Below are 20212 nucleotides of genomic sequence, written 5' to 3'. Positions count from 1 at the left end.
TCAGCTCCTACCATGAGGTGTCTGTTGGCCGACATCAGTCCTGACCCGTATCCGCTGTTCAGAGCTCCCATGGCGCCGTTGTGCGTGTGTGCGGCGCTGATGAGGTTGTGCATTTCTCCGTGGCCGCTCGGCATGCCCGTCGACGGCCCCACCGCGTGACTCCGCAGGACGTGGATGGCATCGTCCAAACGCTCCAGGCGGTCCTCGATACGACTTTGCTTCAGAGTGAAAGAACACAGAAAAAAGTATGAGATTTACTCTCACGCTTCCTTTCTTATCTTCGTCCCTATACTTTGAATAAACATCCAACTATCCCCACAGTTCTGGGCAAGTCATCATGATCTCTGTGTTTTACTAGAAGCTTTACAGAGATGATGCTTTACCTGTTTTAATAACCAAAGTCAGACAAAATGCATAAGGATAATAGTTACGCTACATCAGCTGAGCTCCAACTCACTAAAATATATTTACATGGATTTTCTTAAGTATACTGTATAGTTCGTATTTAGTGACTGACAAAAGTCGACCAACTGACCATTTGAGTGTCAAAATGGTGGGAAAATTGAGTTATGAAGCAAAGGATCATTCAATGTGTATAGATTTCCCTTGAATTTTGATGGAAAATACTGTAATGAGCTCATTCAGAGATACAGAAGTGTGTGTGATAACGTAGATAACGAATGTGACGATGAGGGAGTTGGGCGACAGATTTAGCCTCTAGGGAGATCATGTATTTATTTATTGTGTCATACCAGGGAGTGTAGTGGAGCAGCCTCATAGTTTGGCGATGATGCTCCCTGTCCGCCATTCCTCGACCATACAGCTGAACTGGCAGCTAGGAGAGAGGAGACAAGGAGACATGATCAGAAGAGGAAGTAAAAGCAAAAATGCATGACAGAATGCATACATTTTAGATATCAGCTAAAGATGTTGGAGTTGGACACAAAAACTGATATCCCTTAATTTCATCCGTGATGGACAGCTAAATGGTTCTTGGTAAGACCCGCCTCTCGCCCAAAGCATGCTGGGATAGGCTACATGGGTGCTGCTTGTGTAGAGAAAATGAACGGCTGTCTGCTTTTTTGGATTAACCTCTTATCCTTTTCATATCTGGCAAAAAGAAAGCACTCAATGCTGCACCAAACAGAGGACAAAACATCCTCTCACAGGAGGAGCGCTTCATCCGAACCACTCGCGGAGCTCGGACATAATAAACTGAGAGATGAGGAATAAAGGACAAAAACAAACCAATTAATATCTCCGAGCAGAAATGCTAATATCAGGCTTTTGTTATTTGAAAGGGTACAAGTGGTTGATTAGCATGGGCCCTCTGCAGAATAAACAAGCTTTGTGTCTCTGTTCTTTCCTGCTTTTGTGTTTGCCGTCGCTCTGAAGGGTCGGATCTGAATCGACAGGTTTCATTAGCTGGTAGACAGAGGAGGCACAATGACTTGTGTAAATTAACATTAATATGAGGTTTGGAGCAGGGTCCGGGCTCCAGATGTGACTCAAGCTTTAAAGAGTTTACCCATATCACTACAAACACTTTTCACCCATCTTAGTTGTATCTAGCCATATAGATAGTTTTCGTTTAATGTTTTGAATGTCTTGTTTATTTACCACTCTGAAACTCTTGTGGTGAATGTAGCTTCGTTTTTGGTCACTTGAAAAACTAGAAAGCAACACATATTTGCAAAAAATATCCCAAATACTTATGGTAACTCCTCCTAAATAGTGTTTATCGGAACAGGAAAATAGTATTAATGTTGTTCTAAGTAAAGCCCATTTCTATTGATGTGGGAACTCAACGTTGACTTTTGACCACCAAATTCAAAGAAGTTTCAAACCACAAGAAAACCTATTAAACTCCATTGTATTGGTGTGGAAAAGAGATTTAAGAAACAGATATTTTTTAACAAATAAAACCAAACTATCAGCATTGATGAAAGCAGCAAATCCACACCAGAAAGTGGAACATTGCAATTCATCTGAAAGACAGTCCACAGTGACACATGTTTTAAGTCAGGTGTAAGGAAGTGTTCATGTCCAATGGGTTCTGTCCAATTAGTCCAAATTCTGGTAAGAGAGAGGACCCCATCTCGATACATAGAGGATAATTGGTTCTATGACGGCTAGATTCAATTTGAAATTTGAAAGTTAATGCTACTTATATTGCATATAATGTGCTTTCTTAATCAGATAATTTATTGCTGGGTTAGAACTTGCAGTATAACTTGTTTTCATTCCTAAATGGTTGTATTTTTGTGCTCGTTTCGTGTTTCTCTATAGGATGAAGCCCAAATCATTAATGTAGATATTGAATTGATCAGGAAACAGACATCTTCAAATCAAACCAAAACATTCAGCATGGATAGAACGTGTACAAATCCAATACAGAAGGTTGAACAGTGCAATTTATATACACAACAATGTAATCAAAGTATTAACCGAAAGTCAAAAAAGACCATTGAGGGACATATTTATCCAGTCAGGTGACAGATTAGTTCATGGTGCTGTCCTCAAGTAGCTTTGCTCTTTTCTTGTGTCATGTTATCTTTACTCTTGTTTTCCTCTTCATTTGTCCACTTGTTTTTTTCGTATTCCTCCGTCATCATATCGCAATTATTTGTTTTTCCTCTACGTGTCTCGTATTTTCTTTCATCTTGCCTTTCAACATATAGCCACTTTTGCCTGCCTACTACTCTTCTCCTTCGTTTCCTCTTCTTTCTTTATCCCTTTCTTTCTAATTCTTCCGTCTCCTCTCCTCCTCTCCTCCTTCCTACCTTAGTTTCCCCTCCTTATTCCCCATCTCACCTCCTCTGTGCCCCCACCACTGATCCCTCCTTTGTAACTCTGATCTCATCTCATTAGCTTGTGTTTCTCCCCCTTTTTTCTAATTGTCTTCCCATTTTGTCTCGCAGTCTATTCTCTCCCCTCTCCTCCATTCATATTACATGCTCATTTCCATATGCTAATTAATGAGTAATCACCTGGGTACATTCATGTGCAAATACAAATATATGTATTAAACGGCAGGGTAAATTATTCCAAGTCCAACCCTGTAAAACACCCTGGTAGAATTAGCCTTGTATATCAATTTGCATGTAGTTTTCTCTAATAGGCTTCATTTCTAATTTGTAAAAAGTGGAGTAACTCTGACACAATGATAAACACCAATTATGGTTTCACAGGCAATATCCGAGGCAGCTATAATGACGAGGAGGAGGAGGAGGAGGAGGAAGAGAGGGGGGGGGGCTGGTGTTCTGGGAGCCGGTAGGTTTGTGAACGATTTGTCGGAGTGGTGCTCGTAATTAAAGCTATCAGTCACCAGGCGCGGAAATATCAAACGGTGTGTGTCGCAGCGACAATTAGAGACAAATTCGACACAACTATTATTAGGAAAAGTCATTTTTCACTTTAAGGAGCGGGGAGAGTTTACAACATCAGCCGCGAGGAGGACTAATTTGTGGAAATAAGAGGAGAAGGGGGAGGGGGGGGGTAGAGGACACACAGGGATTATGAATGTGTTTTTATGGTCCTGTTTTACGCCCAAGTGATTACACTTAAGGAGCAGAGATGCCTTTAATTAATTGCAAACAAATAAAGAGCTTTAGGTAAATGTGTTGTTTGTAGTCGGTTTATATGTTTTACTACCATTTCTTACACTTCTACTTCCCAGAGCTGTATTTAAGTCAATTGAATTAGGATCATATCAAGAATACAATCATTTGAACATGTTAAACTTTAGTTTCCAGTCTTTTGAAACAAGTTCAAGTCAAGTTTCAAGTCAATAGAAACACATTGTAAGTCTTGTTGCTATTGTCATTTGAAACAATTTCATTGTAAGTCTCAAGTCATTTAAAAACAACTTATGTAGCTCAGCGTAAGTTCAATCAGGAAGACAACATCATCGGGCGTCACACGTTATCTCAATAAGTGATCAGGGGCATTACGCCCTGGCTAGCCAATCATCGGACCTGCTAACCCCTTTAAATCTGCTCTCCCCTTCCTGTCAGTTGTCATTTCAGGTGTCAATGCACAACCCTCCTCCACCCCTTCGCCTCCATCCATCCATCCATCCATCTTCTCCCGCTTATCCGTGGTCGGGTCGCGGGGGTAGCAGTTCCAGCAGAGAGCCCCAAACTTTCTTTTCCCTGGCGACATCAACCAGCTCTGACTGGGGGATCCGAAGGCGCTCCCAGGCCAGAGAAGAGATATAATCCCTCCACCTGGTCCTAGGTCTACCCCTTGGTCTCTTCCCAGCTGGACGTGCCTGGAACACCTCCCTAGGGAGGCGCCCAGGTGGCATCCTAACTAGGTGCCCGAACCACCTCAACTGGCTCCTTTCGACGCGAAGGAGGAGCGGCTCAACTCCGAGTCCCTCCCTGATGACCGAACTTCTCACCTTATCCCTAAGGGAGACACCAGCCACCCTGCGGAGAAAACCCATCTCGGCCACTTGTATCCGCGATCTCGTTCTTTCGGTCATGACCATCCTTCATGACCATAGGTGAGGGTAGGAACGAAAATGGCCCGAAAGACCGAGAGCTTTGCCTTCTGGCTCAGCTCCCTTTTCGTCACAACGGTGCGGTAAAGCGACTGCAGTACCGCTCCCCGCTGCTCCGATTCTCCGGCCCATCTCACGCTCCATTGTTCCCTCACTCGAGAACAAGACCCCGAGATACTTGAACTCCTTCACTTGGGGTAAGGACTCATTCCCTACTTGAAGTGGACAGTCCATCGGTTTCCTCCTGTCTCTTAAATACAGGGCCAAGCTAAACCTTCTCCCTTCAGATCGGACCGAACTACTATCACCACCACCAGTGTCTAACCCCGGGGGGTTCATCAGAGCGGTTCTTTCCCTCCTGAATGATCATCCTGCAAACCCGGGGCCTAATCGCCAAAACATTATTACAGTTACTTGTTGTAATACGTCAATCACTATTCCCGCATGTCATGTGTCCCGATAATAAACATGTACTCATACATCACGTCTCTCCTGATTGAACTAGTGTAAGTTGCATTCACAAGTCAATTGAAACAAATGTAAGTTTTGTCGCTGGTCATTTCAAACAAGTGTCAGTCTTGTTGTAAGTCATTTGTGACGAGTTCAAGTCACTCGAAACAATGTCCATGTAAGTTGAAAATCATCCTAAACAAGATCAACTCATGTAAAAAGTCATTTGCAACAAGTTCAAGTCATGTCTCACACAATTGGAAACAAGTCCAAGTCAAGTGTAAAGTCATTCAAACAAGTTTAAGACTGTGAGGACTGTGAGTGTGATGTGATACCTGTGAGGGAGGGCGGGGAGCCGACTGGTGTGGAGGGATTGGACGAGTAGCTGTTGTTCGTGTGGTCCGGAGAGTAGATCTGAAAACATAACAAAACGTTTCAAAAGAGTCTGCAACTCTGAAAGGCACAACAAATATTAAAAAGACAAAATACAATAGTTTTAAAATGGAGAAACATTATAAAGCCATGTTGCATTTATGACATACTGAACAGGTAGTTGACACGTGTAATTCGGCTGATATATGACATGTGTATTTACAGTAGGCCTAATGTTTACATGCGTGTTGGTGTGTTTCACTTACAGATGCGAGTGCTTTCCCTAAGGCGTCTCCTGTCTGAGAGCTGATGGCTGCTGCGTTCGGCGCTCTGTTAGCTGTGACACACACACGGGAACAAAGAGACACAATCTTGTAAATAAGGATGTTATTTTGTAGAATTTGTAATTATTCTGTCAAATTCTGTCACACTCAAAAAGCAACACATATTTATTAAAACTGAAAGGTTTATGCTATTTGTACCGAAACATCCCAGTATGAAGTAATAGCCTATTTCATGGCTGGAAATACACATGTAGATTAATGAATGAAATGAAGAACTAGCGTAAATAGCTAAGCGGTTAGCTGATAGCTATATGCTGAGGTTAGTTAATTGAAACACTCCTCTTATGGTGTAGACGTTTGAGCATTAGACATTTCAGTTGTAAAGCCTTTTTGACCTGTTGCCTTTTGAGAATATGTTCGTACAATACAGAGGTGTTTGATAAATGTATTATTTGTATAACAAAACTGTTTACCATAGTTACAAGTGGGCAAAAACACAACAAAATATGTGAAATCAACACGAAATATCTCATGAACTTCCCCACTCAATCTATCAAGACCCGAGCAGTTCTACCAGAAGTACACGGTTAAAGGCACAGGCCGGCGCATGCCGCCCATGGAATCCCTTGTCATATGACCTTTGACCCCCCAATGTATCAGTGAAGAGACACATGTGCCAGCTCCTTATTAGAATAGTATTTCTTCTCTTCTCTGAGAAACAAGGGTACGAAAAGATCAGCCAGAAACAGAGGAAAAGAGGCACAACGAAACTACGTAAATGCACTCTCCTAAATATTAAACGAGTAAGAGATGAAGAAACACAAAGGCAGAAATTGAAATGAACAGGCCTCCTTGTGCTTACCCTAGAATCGGGTGTAGATTATGAAGAGGGGATATGACTTTGCTGTACTGATCTTGCAATAATAGACCATGACTAAATTGAACCAAAACAGCATTTGTAACCTATATTCTTCTGTAGGGTTAGCCAATCATTTAAGATGGTGAAAACTGCACAGCACATCACCAGGATGTTAAAAATCTGCTCAAAGATTGTCAGAGACTCTATGACTCAGCCTATCATAACAACCTAGTGAGGCTGTCCAACCACATCATCTCTGACCCAAACCATGTTCTGAACAGTGAATATGAACTGCTACCATCTAATCGGAGATACATGGTCCCACCATTCAATAAAGTCAGACTGAAGCACTCCTTTGTGCATCAGTCAATCCTCACAGTAAACACAGAGCTGATCCCAGATCAGATGCACCCTGAAGGCTCTTTGAGCAGCTTTTCTCTCACTGATTGTGCTGTTATGTTAAATGTTTGTTGTTTGTGTTTCATGTATTTGTGTCTGGATATTTGTCTGTTGATGTTGGACATGGAGCTGCTGTGACGCAAGTTACATTTCAGACTTGATCTGACAAATAAAGTATTGTCGTATCGTAGGACGGAGCTGCCATCCATGGAGGACCTTTACTCCCAGCGGCTCAGGAAGAAAGCCCTCAGGATTATCAAAGACCCCCATCACCCCAGCCACAAACTGTTCTGTCTGCTGCCGTCTGGCAGGCGGTACATCCGGACTAAAACCAGCAGACTCAGGGACAGCTTCATCCCACCGGCCATAAGACTGTTAAACACCTGGACTATTCCACTTTTTTACTATTTTTCTTTTCGTATTTACTTGCACTATATCTGTCTGTTTATCTGTTTTATTGTGTTGCTCTGTTGGAGGAGCCTGTGACCTAAGATTGTCATCGTCATAACTACACTGTAGCTATGTTCGTATGACCAATAAAAGCCTTGAACCTTGAAACATTTTTGAAACTAAATATCCTGGTTCGATACTAAATATCCTGGTTTCTTCTTCACAGGTCACATTGTTTTGTTGACAACAAATATATGTGTTTATATTGTGATATTTAGGATACTGATTCAATATTTTACCATGTAACTAGTGATTGTAGCATTTCAAAAGTAACCCAAACCTGCTCATATGCACTGTTTTAAGAATATTTATAATTTTGATGAATAAATTGGTCTTCATTTTTACAAACACCGTGTTGTCGTTGTGTGCCGTTTCCTTTTTATTCATTTGTTTTATCTACACGGCAGGCAATCAAGTATTAGTGTAATTTCTGTATGCATGGGAACGGACGGTAAGTTTAGATGAATTCAAAAGACTTAAAAAGACCTACTGTAATTCTACTATAAACACTTGTTTGCAGACCATGATTAGTCTCTAAAAGTTATACTTTGGCAGGTCAAAGTTATACAATGTGATGGTGTGCTGACCCTTCCTAAATAATGACAGAACTATAACAGAGTTCAATAGGAACCGACACTCAACATCTACATTTGTTCGCATGCTAACTGACTGATGTGTTTGTGTGTGCAAATGTTGGACCTCGACACAATCTGTTTCACACACTTGAAGAGCACTGAGGCCAAAGAGGAAGGAAGTGACCTCACAGGACCAGATGAGCGCCCACACACACACACACACACACACACACACACACACACACACACACACACACACACACACACACACACACACACACACACACACACACCACACACACACACACACACACTCTGAGGCAGAGAGACACATCTCTCCTGATAGCAGATCCCAGATGGAAAGTTACGCTCGCACACACAAGTTAGAACACGTCCACCGCCACACACACACACACAGCGAAAAACATCCTTTCATGGCAAATGAATCCATTACAGAAATTGGCAGGACCGGACTGCTGTTAGAGAGAAAAAGAGATAGAAAGAGGGGGCGGAGGGGAGATACAGGGATGAAGATGGAGCGAGAGACAGGAAGCAGCATATGTTTTAGGGGTTAAAGCCTCATGTCTCACTCACGCCATACCACTGGCCTAGTAACCATCCAAGGGATTACTGACACACACACACACACACACACACCACACACACACACACACACACACACACACACACACACACACACACACACACACACACACACACACACACACACACACACACACACACACACACACACAAGCTTGTATCCGGACTCTACACATAATTTAGAACATATGCAGGAGAATATCTTTTTCATAAATGAAAGCTTATAGCAGCAGGAGAGGAGAGCATCCCGAAGATGAAAGTGATTTTGCGAGTTATTTCTGTCTGTGTCCATCACCAACCAGAAACATATATAACAATTTGAGAATCACATTATTATGAAATATGTTCTTCCGCTCTTTCTTTCTTGGCATAATCGAATACATGATTGCTTTGTATTTGTTCCACGCTTCAAAAGTACAGTTGCATCTGCCCTGCAGATCCTTTGCCGTGAGCCAAATCCATATCACATATTACTTGTATACACTGCATGCTACTGTATGAATTAGATTTGATAACATACACTTCTGCAGTTAGTTTACAAAAAATCTATGTTCTTTAAACTGAGAATAAATATTTCGATAACCCATTTTTTAAACTTTATTCACCTGCAGGTTCATTAGAATATCCATCTATTTCTAATGTGTGAGCATCAACAGCACCTGTTAGGATGCATCTGGTTTCTGCTGGACTTAAATTGTCTGTAGAAGTGTTCAGTGTGGATTCATTTAATTTACATACAAACTAATGGTCGCAGTGGAAAATACAAAATATGAAATAATGAAGATGTCCACTGTTACTGTCGTTATCATTATTACTTGTGTAGTTAGTAACTCATTCGAAAACAATGAATATTACCACACTTTCCTAAAACCTAACTTCTTTAGACGTTAGTCCAAAAACCCAGAGACATTTGATCTACTATACCAAAAAAAAAACAAGGAAACGCAATTAATCGATTATCAAAATAGTACATTTTCTGCCAATGCTCTAATACAGGGGTTCTCAAAGTGCGGCCCGCGGGCCAATGGCGGCCCTCGGAAATGTTTCTGGCGGCCCGCGATAGTTAATGTGACACGCTGAAATGCATGCGTTATATTTGAATCCTCCATGGTTGTATCTAGTAAGAATTAGAATGGAATTTAAGAATGGTAAAACTGCGCCCCCTGGGTTGTCATTCCTAAATTATGAATGACAGCTTGTGGAAAGTTTGCTAGACTACTGGTTGCATGGCAACTAGGCATCTCGCGAGTTGCGGTAATTGGTTAGTACAATAAAGAAAGGATTTGTTTTGGAATTATTTTGTGTTCCGTTTTTTCTTGGGCGGCCCTCAATCCAATATTGGGTACCTACATTGGCCCTCACTCATCAAAACTTTGAGAACCCCTGATCTAATACATTAACCTGCAGCTCTACACTGAAGCTTTGCCTATGACTCCTGCTCCAAATCCTCTGCAGTATGTTCCAGTTCTTAATATTTGTACCATAATATAGACCCACGCACATTCAGGCTGTGCCACCCAATGCTCATCACCGAGAGTTGACTGTTATCAATCTGACGCTTTGTTGATGGAAGATTATATTTCCAGTGCTAGAATCAATTGTATCTGACCGCAGCTGCTACTCTCTACAAAGAGAACGTACCCACTTGTTTACTCGTGCAAATCAGCCGGATGCAGAGAATCGCCTGTAAACACTGCACGGCGGCGTTTAAGCGTTCATGTGTGCACACACGTATCATGAGTTTACATTTAAACGACAGCATCAGGTTTTTTTCATTAGCTTCATGTTGTGTTTACACTCATCAGCTCCGACTCGCGTGTGTGTGTGTGTGTGTGTGTGTGTGTGTGTGTGTGTGTGTGTGTGTGTGTGTGTGTGTGTGTTTGTTCATTCTTTCTGGAATGTTGGAGATGTCTTCCAATGAAAACAAACTTTCAATCTGTTTCTTATTGCTGTTCCATTTGTTCTATGCGACTCGAAGCAAGGGGTCCATATGGCATGCTGTGTGTGTGTGTGTGTGTGTGTGTGTGTGTGTGTGTGTGTGTGTGTGTGTGTGTGTGTGTGTGTGTGTGTGTGTGTGTGTGTGTGTGTGTGTGTCAGAAAAGTTAAGTTTGAGCCAGAATGGGAAGTACAGTTTAAGCCTGACACTAAAGTTTAGTTGTTAAGTGGTTTCGATCAATCTGAGTCCAATCCCAGCAGGGACTCTATAACTGGTAACGTTGTGGTAAGTTAACATGTGGCCTCCTGACTAGTGTTGCGTTTAAAGTAGTAACTGTGAGAAGACATGCAACAGAAGCTTGTGTTAGACTCAGACCTTATGTCAGGAACTGCTCAAATGTTCAGAACTTTTTCCTGGCGTGAAATAAGCGCGTTTCCACCAACTTGCTAAAAGCGACCCAAGTCTGTAAGATTCATCCTCTGGGAACCATGAATGATGGTGCAAACATTCACCATTAATGTTATTATTATATATGACATGTAGTAACGTGTGTTGTTTGCATTTGATTGTTCTCTTTTATCCTTTCGCCTGTATCTACTTGTCTTTCTTCCTTTCTTCATAACTAATACTGGATGTATTGTGATTTTAAAAAGGTGTCAGTTATCATCTGGACAACAGCTGGAAATTAGCAATGTCTGCTAAAGCTGCCCCAATTACAGTTTTTAGTGACAGTTCATCAATGGGGACTGTCCACGACACTATAAACAAATAAACTAAACTAAATATGTTGAGGTATCTGATTTCATAAATTACAGGGTTCATACACTTTTTCACCAATGATTTTCAATGACTTCTCCAGGACCTTTACCTAATTTTCCATGACCAAAAAAACTACTCTTTCTCAGCGGTACCACTGAAAATGGTTTATTTGAACAAGGAACAGGAAAATAAGGTCTGCATATGAAACATGTTGAGCCGATCTAAAACAAATCCAATAGGCTTACTAGCTTCTACACGCTAAAGCAACTGAACTCTCTCACCAGCAAAACACCTCGTCGGTTAAATGCCATTTTACGTTTCATTACGATACGATACAGTATTTATTATCATTATAGTATTACTATTTGGCGATTAGCTAAAATATAAATTATATGTGATCCAACTTTAGTTACATTTCCATGACTTTACCACAACTTTGTGAAAGATATTGTTTTCCATAACTTTTCCAGGGCCTGGAATTTGCATTTTGAATTTCCATGACTTTTCCAGGTTTTTAATGACCGTAAGAAGAACCCTGTAATTAGGTCTGTTAGAGTAGCGGGCTAAACCATGGGATGACTGTTAATGATACAGTATTCATTTCAAGACGTGAAAACCAACAGGTGTCTTACCCATGATGCTTTCTGTGCCGTTGGTGGAAGCGGTGCACGAGGCGGTGCTGTAGTGATTCCCCCCGCCCCCGCCCCCCCCTCCTCCTTCCCCTCCCCCTCGGTGGAAGCTGGACATCGGAGGAAGGCTGGAGTTGATATCTGCAGACGAGTGCGACGGGTAACTCTGCAGGAAGAAAAACAGAACAAAATTAAGCTTTTAAAAATATATATATATATTGCAAAACAGCACAGAATACATGAAAAGATAATAAACAGTGCATTTGTACATGTCATTTAGCATGTAACATGACTACAGATAGATTCACCAGACGGTTGTTGCTTGTATATGTATTCATTTGAATATTAACTTTTGAACTTATTCATAAAAAGGGGATCAAATACAGTGAATATGTCTCCTAGAAAAAACCCTTTTATATCACACTGGCTATGATCATTGATTTAATTTGTTTAATTATAATGTTTTAGGCATACATTTGATCCCCAAAAGCCTTTGTAATAAGCTAGCTTTCCTTGAAGCAGGACAATTTACTCAACACACTTAATGTCTTAAAAACAACAAAGGATAATTACAAAGTGTATGTACATTATCTGTGTTACATTTCATCTTTGGACAGACTTCCTGAAAGTAAAGCATCACCTGTGTCACGCCCTGTACAGACTCCCTGTGATTGACAGCTCTGCTCACCAATCTGTCGTGAGGGTGAATCCCGCAGTAGGAGGAGCTCTGGGAGGGGCCGTGGGCTGAGTTCCCGCCCCCCAGCATGCTGCCATGGTAACCCTGCTGGGGCATACTGCTACCGCTGCTGCTCCAGGGGTCGCCGCTGTGGTGACCGTCTGACAGAGAGGGAGAGAGAGAGAGAGAGAGAGAGATGTCATGTTTGTATTTTGTTTTTGTTTGCTTTGTGATTTGGGGCTATAATACATTTGGATTTGATTTGATTTTGATGTCATGTGCTGCATTCTGGTCTGAGATCAGTCTATGAGAAGGTGAAGTCATACATATCTGCTGTCAAACCACTCTGTGCCTCAGTCTGTGCGACAACATGCAGTTTGGTGACCTGACCCACTTTAAGCCGTAACCTGGTTTCAAAAAACATGATTTTAGGAAGCATCTTTTCCTTATTCAGGTTAGATAATAACTTGGTTACCACTAACATTTATCACTTCCTTTAAAAACACATTTGAGAGTTTGTGACATGAAACCCACCCGTGCGAAAACTGACAGTCTCAAATAAGTCTTACTGTTTGTGGTCAAAGACTGTAAACAACCGCCTGCAGTCAAATGTATGTCATGAATACATGAACAGCCATTACATATTATATTCACTTCTATTAAAACTTGTTCTATCCTGGACATACGGTTGCAGAACATAAGTTAAGTAAGTAAGTTAAGGAACTTGTACTAAAATTAATCCTTGGTGAAAACCTGAATTCCATTAAATAATGCTTTATGGTCTCTCTGACTCTGTTAGGTTGGCAGTCACTCAAATGTTTCCTGGTGTGTGTTAAACTCTCTTGTTTTGTTAGTCCATATATTTAGCAATGTTTGCAGCAAGAAGAAGTTTAACAATGAATTGTTTATCGAAATAGTGGATTAGTTGTCTCTCTATCCACTAAACTAACACATTTACAACTAATCATTGCAGCTTTAGTTCAAAGAGTCTCAAAGTTTGCAAGCCACATGTTTTTACTGCCCTGTTCAGGAAAGGATGAATACAATATATTGGTATTTGGTAAATAACAAATCAAATGTCTGACTGAAAGCTTTTGAAGATTGTGGTAAAAGAAAGAATTTCACACCGTCTGTGATCCAGTTTTCACAATGAACACAGAAATCCACTGCAGGAAGTTTTTTATGAAGGACAAATATGTGTGTGTTGGTTTGTTTGTTTTTAATCACTTGTGAGGACCACATTTTGAGAAACAACCTGCTCTGTGGGGACATTTTGGGACAGAATGCTGAATGGCCTCCTGGTGGTCATGCTGTGCAAGTTTCGGCAAGTATCCTCTTAAAAATAGTAAATATGGAAGTGTGGTATTGGCGTGTGTGTGTGTGTGTGTGTGTGTGTGTGTGTGTGTGTGTGTGTGTGTGTGTGTGTGTGTGTGTGTGTGTACCTGGCATGAAGAATGAGCTTGAGAAGCCAGCGCTGGGAGGTTTGGAGGAGGGATAACCCGGTGAGTCTCTGTTGTAGTCTGCTGTACTGGCAGACGGAGCGTACACCTGCAACACAAACACAGACACACACAACGTCATTCAGGAATCCTCACTCTGATCAAAATACAACATGTTTTCATCACAAGTCTCACAGCCAAACACAAGGTGAGGCTCAGCAGGAGACGGCTTCACACACAAGCCATTTCCAGCAGGAATAAACAAATGATCGACACTTCACTCTTTAACTCATGGTCTTTGTTTTTATTTTCAAACTGGAATAAATACAGCAGCTGCTCTGGGAACTCAGGAGTAACACGATCTGTATGATGTATTTGCTTTGGTAACAATTTACTTGTTAGGTATACCTAAAAAATATTTGTTATTAATTATTTTATTCTTAAAAAATTATTAACAATGAACTTAACTCATTTTATGATGGATACTGTAAAGATAAGATATTAAAAACAATAAAACAAGATTTATGTACATTTTATCATATATTTTTAAAAAGTACATCCGTTTTAGATATTTGCTTTTTTTTCAAATCATTTTTTCTAATCATTTTGTAGATTTTTCAACAGTTTGAAACAATGTTATTTAGGGACGTAAATTAGTTATTTTACATGTTGATCGATGATTTTGTATTTACTATTTGATTAAAGACTAAATGATCTGATACCTCCAAAACGAGTTGGGTTTATATTGTGTATACTGTACAGTATAGCCAATGTGTGTGTGTGTACACCTGCAACACAACTTAAATAATATCTAAACTAAACTTGGATAATCCTCATTTTTAAAGCACCAAATGACTTGGGTTGTTTTAATTCATCTTTTTTTGTTTTAAAGTGAACTAAATACAACAACTAAAAATTCACACCATAAAAAATACACCATGGCAACCACATCTACAATGTCCACTACTGGAGTGTTTGTGACCAAAACATTTTTTCCTAACATAAACTCAAGCCACACCACATATGCTTTCAGCCTTCTTTCATTCAGACTAGTGTGATTCAGTGATTCTGTGTTCTCCTCTCAGAGGGGCCGCAGTCATGCAGCACACATGCAGTAAAACGTGAGGCTGCAGCCTGTCCTCCCTCCAAACAGGTGACGTTCTCCCTCACACAATGCCTGTGTTTGGTCATGCCTTCGACTGGGGGTCCCCACAGCACGCCTCTGTGTGTGTGTGTGTGCATAGCGTGCGAACACTCAGCCATGACGCTAGCTTTGCGCCGCATGACGCAAACCCTGGAACAGCTGTTGAAAGCGCTCTCCTCTCCCTCAGTCTCCCCCACTGACTCACATCAAAATGAAAGCGCCGCTCCACAGCTACACCTAATCTGCCTCAAACCCCCCGAAAAGACACGGGTTGCTTTGTTAACTTAACAGTATTTGCATATGGATGGAACACAGATGTTGTAAAAGAGAATCTGATGGTAGAACACAGAGAGAAGAAATACTAGAAAAAGATGCAAGAAAGAAAACAACAACACTTGGGGGCATTTAAAAAAACATCTCACTTCCCACACTCCCTGAGAGAAATTATTAAAAACAGAAAACAGCCTCAAACTGTTTCTGTCAAACATAAAACCTCCTGACTTTTTCTCAGATCACTAAAAGCTTGTTTATCTGATTTAACTTCTGAGGGGAAACATCTGATTTATTTTTCTGTAACTGTCCTTTTTATTTAATGGTAAAAGATGATCAGGGAACCATGAGACCATACAGCAAAACTAGGAAGGAATATGAGAGACTTTTTAAACTAAGAGCAGTCAGTCATAGCTTCTTATATGTCGCAAATAGCTGAGAGTGAAAAGATATGAAAATGGATGAAACATGGAGAGATATAAGCTGGTTCACCCTGGCTATATTTACTTCCCTTAATGTGTTTTCTTTATTAGTTAATCAACTTTACACACACACACACACACACACACACCACACACACACACACACACACACACACACACACACACACACACACACACACACACACACACACACACACACACACAAGCACACACATACCATGTATACATAACTTCAGGGGACATTACATTGACTTACATGCATTTCCTGGAGACTTATCCTAACCTTAACCATAACCAACACATGCCTAACCCTAACCCTAACCCTTACCCTAACCCTAACCCTAAACCTAACCAAGTCTTCACCCTAAAATGAATGATTCCCCTCGTGGGGACCTCCAATTTGTCCCCATAAGGGAGGCGAGTCCCCACACGTGACTATGTAAACAGATTTAGGTCCCCACAAGTATAGTAATGCTAGGCCACACACACACACACACACACACACACACACACACACACACACACACACACACACACACACACACACACACACACACACATCACACACACACACACACACACACACACACACACACACACCACACACACACACACACACACACACACACACACACACACACACACAGGGTCTGCAGATGTCATTAGAGCTAAGCTAATGTCAAACTTCCTCCTCCTCCTCCTCCACTTCCCCTCTGAGAACTGAGTTTGTGTTCTGATGATAAAACCACATTTATTGACCCAGAGCTTACACAACAAAGTTCTCACACACACACACATTCTTGCGTTGAAAGCATTTTGATTTATATCTCATGTTGTGCACACATATCTTCCCATTGAATGCATTTAAAACTGGTGACGAAAGGCTATGATTTGTGTGAGAGTGTGTGTGTCCGTGGGTGTGTATTAATGTGAGTGTGTGTGTGCGTGTTACAGACAGACAGGAACAGGTGCAGAGTGTGTTCAAGTCCGAGGAATGTAGAGAGACACAATAACAACTTCACTTCCTGCAGTATGTAACACACACACACACGCACACACACACACACACACACACACACACACACACACACACACACACACACACACACACACACACACACACACACACACACACACACACACACACACATAGTTTCAGTATTCCCACTGTTACCACGCAGACCTTCAGAGTCACCCTTGACAGTGTTGTCATTGACAACTAAAGAAACCGTACACCACAAGAAAATAATGAGAACTTTGAGAAGTAAAATGTCCGATCAATAACCTTCATGCTAGTACTTCCCAAACATTTCTAAGAATTGTGAGGCTTGCTTATGTCAAAAAGTGACTGGACATGAAAATAATCATTGCAGATTTTTTGGAATTAATTAGATTTCTACTTTGGAAACAATTCAAACCAGGAGAGGAAATTAATCATAAAACAACCAGCCTACCCACATCTGTGTGCCACTAAAGAGTCATAATAGAAACCACTCAAAGCGCAACAACAGAAACGTATAAAACTGCATTGAACCGGTTCTGTATAGTGATAGAAGAACTACAGAAACAAGTGAAATCGCTTCTGATAAGTGACAGATAATCTGGAAACAGCCAATATCTCCAGGATTCCATTATATGTATCCAAAGCTAAATCGCTATCAGTATTTAGCCACTTGGTTGCCAGGTTTCAAACCAAATGTACCCCAAATGATGAGAAGATTGCTTGTTCCCATCCGATACGGTTGATGTTATTAATATTCATGAAGATAAGCAGCACGTAGCAGCATTCCTCCAGTTGGAAACACTTTGCCGAAGAAGAGCGTGCCAAACAATCGTTTAAAGAGACAACAAGAAACTTGCTCAAAAAAGTAGAAAGCATGATGAAAAAATAACATTTGTGTTTGCTTGATAATCTGAGGAAGGTAACATCTGACCTTGGAGAGGAATGAGGAAGTAACGTTCGTCATTGGACGTTGAAGTCACTTACGTATTCATTTATTTACTAAACCTGTTTCCATCCATTCTCTTTTTCCGCACTATGCTTCTATGATACCAAGTTTTCCACCACAGCAAAGCATAGAAACGTAATTGCGCCACCATTGGGACCTTGTTGCGTAAAAACTATGATCAGAACCAGAACAATGACAGATCGTCCTAATGGGATCTATGGAGCCTCGTCCCTGACAGAATCCAGTGGAAGTGGTTGTGTAACCTCCCGCTGCGTGGTGACGGATCGGAGAAACATCACAGATTCCTTCAAAGAATCGCCCCCCGGCAACAAGGCGAGAATATTAAGGCACATTCCTCTGAAAACTGATTCCTCATGGAGTTAACCAAACACATCGAAGCACAGAACGTTTTCTGAGCAACCAGCTGTGCAACTCTCTGACCTGACCCACAGGTACAGCAGCTCAACTTTAGAGAAAGTTAGCGTACTGTACGGATACATCCCAATGCAATTAGCATATTCAAAATTACCATCATGGGAGAGCGATAGTACATTGCCTTCAAACTGCTTATTTCGTATGATTGACAGTCACAAAACCCAAAACAAAAGCAGCAACAAATAGAGAAACCTTCAAGAACAACAAGTGAGGAAAGAACACGCTAAAAGTGCTGAATCATGACGCTGCGTCCACACTACAGCGTCGACAGCTTCAAAAACGGTTTCCAACGCGTCTGCCCATTCACTTTGAATGGGGTGACGTCACGTTGCCTCGCTTTTGACCGAACTGAATTGTGGGTAGCATAGCGGTCCGTCTCCGGCGTCTCCGGCGTCAGAAGTTGAACAATGTTCAACTTCTGACGCCGGAGACGCCGGAGTAGCCAGCGCCAGCCAATCAGCTCAAGCCGTAGCCAATCAAACCGCGTCTAAGCTGGGAGAGATATCCCGCCGTTGATTTCTATATTTCAAAAAAAGATGGAGGAGAAACTAATTATCGCCGTAGCAAATCACCCCGGTTTTGTATGACCAGACCCTCTTCACCTACCGGGATACAAACCGGAGGAACCAGGCATGGAGGGAGGTGGCAGAGACAGTGGGTGAAACTGGTAGGTTTTCGCCTGTTTGGGGAGTTTATATATATATTTATTGCTCGCATAAAATCCCCGGGGTTTTTTGCTTTGTATGTCGGGGGCGGGAGATTCATGTGATTGGTTGTTGGTCGCGTTGCTCGAATAATATCCCCAAGCTTCAGACACGCCCAGCTCCAAGATTTATTTGAAGCTGTAGTGTGGACGGGCCGTGACTGTGGAGCTTTGAGAGTCAACATTAAAAAAAGAAGAGAGAAAAGCAACAAACACACTTAATTGTCTCTGCAGTGTTTCATTTATACCGTGTTGACAGCGATGAAGACGCTCAGGGCCAGAGTGTTAAAAAGAGAGACAGAACATGGGAACAAAGTGGAATGCTAAAAGTTGGATGTGGATAAAAAGAAAGAGAGAGGAGGAGGAGAAGAAGGAGGCTTTTTGTCTTCGTTCAGTGTTTGATGCTTCTGCTCCGTGTTATTGTCTCCAAATGTGGAGAGCATCTGTTCGACCTCCCTGTTTCTCCTCCTGCTCTTCCTCCTATCCTTCCTCTGCCCTTTTGACCTCACTAAACTTCCTCAAGATGTGTGCATATTTTACATCTTAATACCAAAACATAACTCAGTGTGAGTTTGATGCAAAAGAAGCGCGTTATCGTTACTGGTAGAGCGGACCAATGGGATAACGCCTCACTACCGAAACAAATGTACACACAAAACATCTGATATGATAGCAAGGGAAATTAGGAAAATATTCAAAGACCGAGTGCTTTTTGAAATATGAATACATATTTCTTTCTCTTTCTTTTTCAAAGCTTATAACACACACAACTTTACTGTATTTGTGATTTTGTTGTCAATTTGCAAGTTTGGATTTTCTCCGAAGTTAGTGAAAAATCGGAGTAAGGAACATTATTGCTTGTTTTTTTCCACTACTATTATGAGATTATTATTTTAAGTAGTTGCATAGGACAGAAGCAGTAAGACTTGCCAATTCTCCACTTAGAAGTTTTTATAATATTGCAAAGGAAAAGGGTGCAACAAGAAAACCTCATCAAAGAAAGTGTAAGTCAAACAGAAAAAATAGAAACTTGTGTGGAAATAGCATTTTTGTGTTTCATAATTGGAGGGCGGTTACATCAGATCTGTGTTAAGCATTAAGGAAACAAAGTTATTCGCTTGAGTGGATGTTGGAGTCACATGCTTCATATAGAGTACGTCATTTCTTATTCTCAAAATCTGTTTCTTATGGATACACCAATGCACCAAATGTACATTTCAGTTGCGATATTTCTAGATTTTGAAATTGAAAATGTACATGGAAACACAAACCATGACTGTAACATTTTGAGTTGCATCTGACAGATCCGATTCGGGTTTTCAGCCTCTGT

At 41.2% G+C, this 20212-nt stretch overlaps 1 protein-coding gene across 2 annotated transcripts in view; it reads right to left on the bottom strand.

Annotated features, from left to right (window-relative positions):
* The window catches only part of LOC117542915 (transcription factor 4-like), a 52528-nt gene that overhangs the window by 24164 nt on the left and 8152 nt on the right, over positions 1–20212 (bottom strand). For both annotated transcript variants that reach the window (XM_034210793.1, XM_034210794.1), the window contains exons 2-8: positions 13942–14047; positions 12512–12660; positions 11827–11989; positions 5596–5666; positions 5293–5371; positions 753–835; positions 12–218 (exon numbers count right to left, since the gene is read on the bottom strand). In XM_034210793.1, the coding sequence (XP_034066684.1) occupies positions 12–218; positions 753–835; positions 5293–5371; positions 5596–5666; positions 11827–11989; positions 12512–12660; positions 13942–14047 (858 nt within the window). The remainder of the gene's footprint in view (positions 1–11; positions 219–752; positions 836–5292; positions 5372–5595; positions 5667–11826; positions 11990–12511; positions 12661–13941; positions 14048–20212) is intronic.

Source organism: Gymnodraco acuticeps, unplaced genomic scaffold, assembly GCF_902827175.1.
Source record: "Gymnodraco acuticeps unplaced genomic scaffold, fGymAcu1.1, whole genome shotgun sequence".
Taxonomy (NCBI): domain Eukaryota; kingdom Metazoa; phylum Chordata; class Actinopteri; order Perciformes; family Bathydraconidae; genus Gymnodraco; species Gymnodraco acuticeps.
The sequence above is the reverse complement of the archived record's forward strand: the minus strand, read 5'-3'. Positions and strand labels throughout refer to the sequence as shown.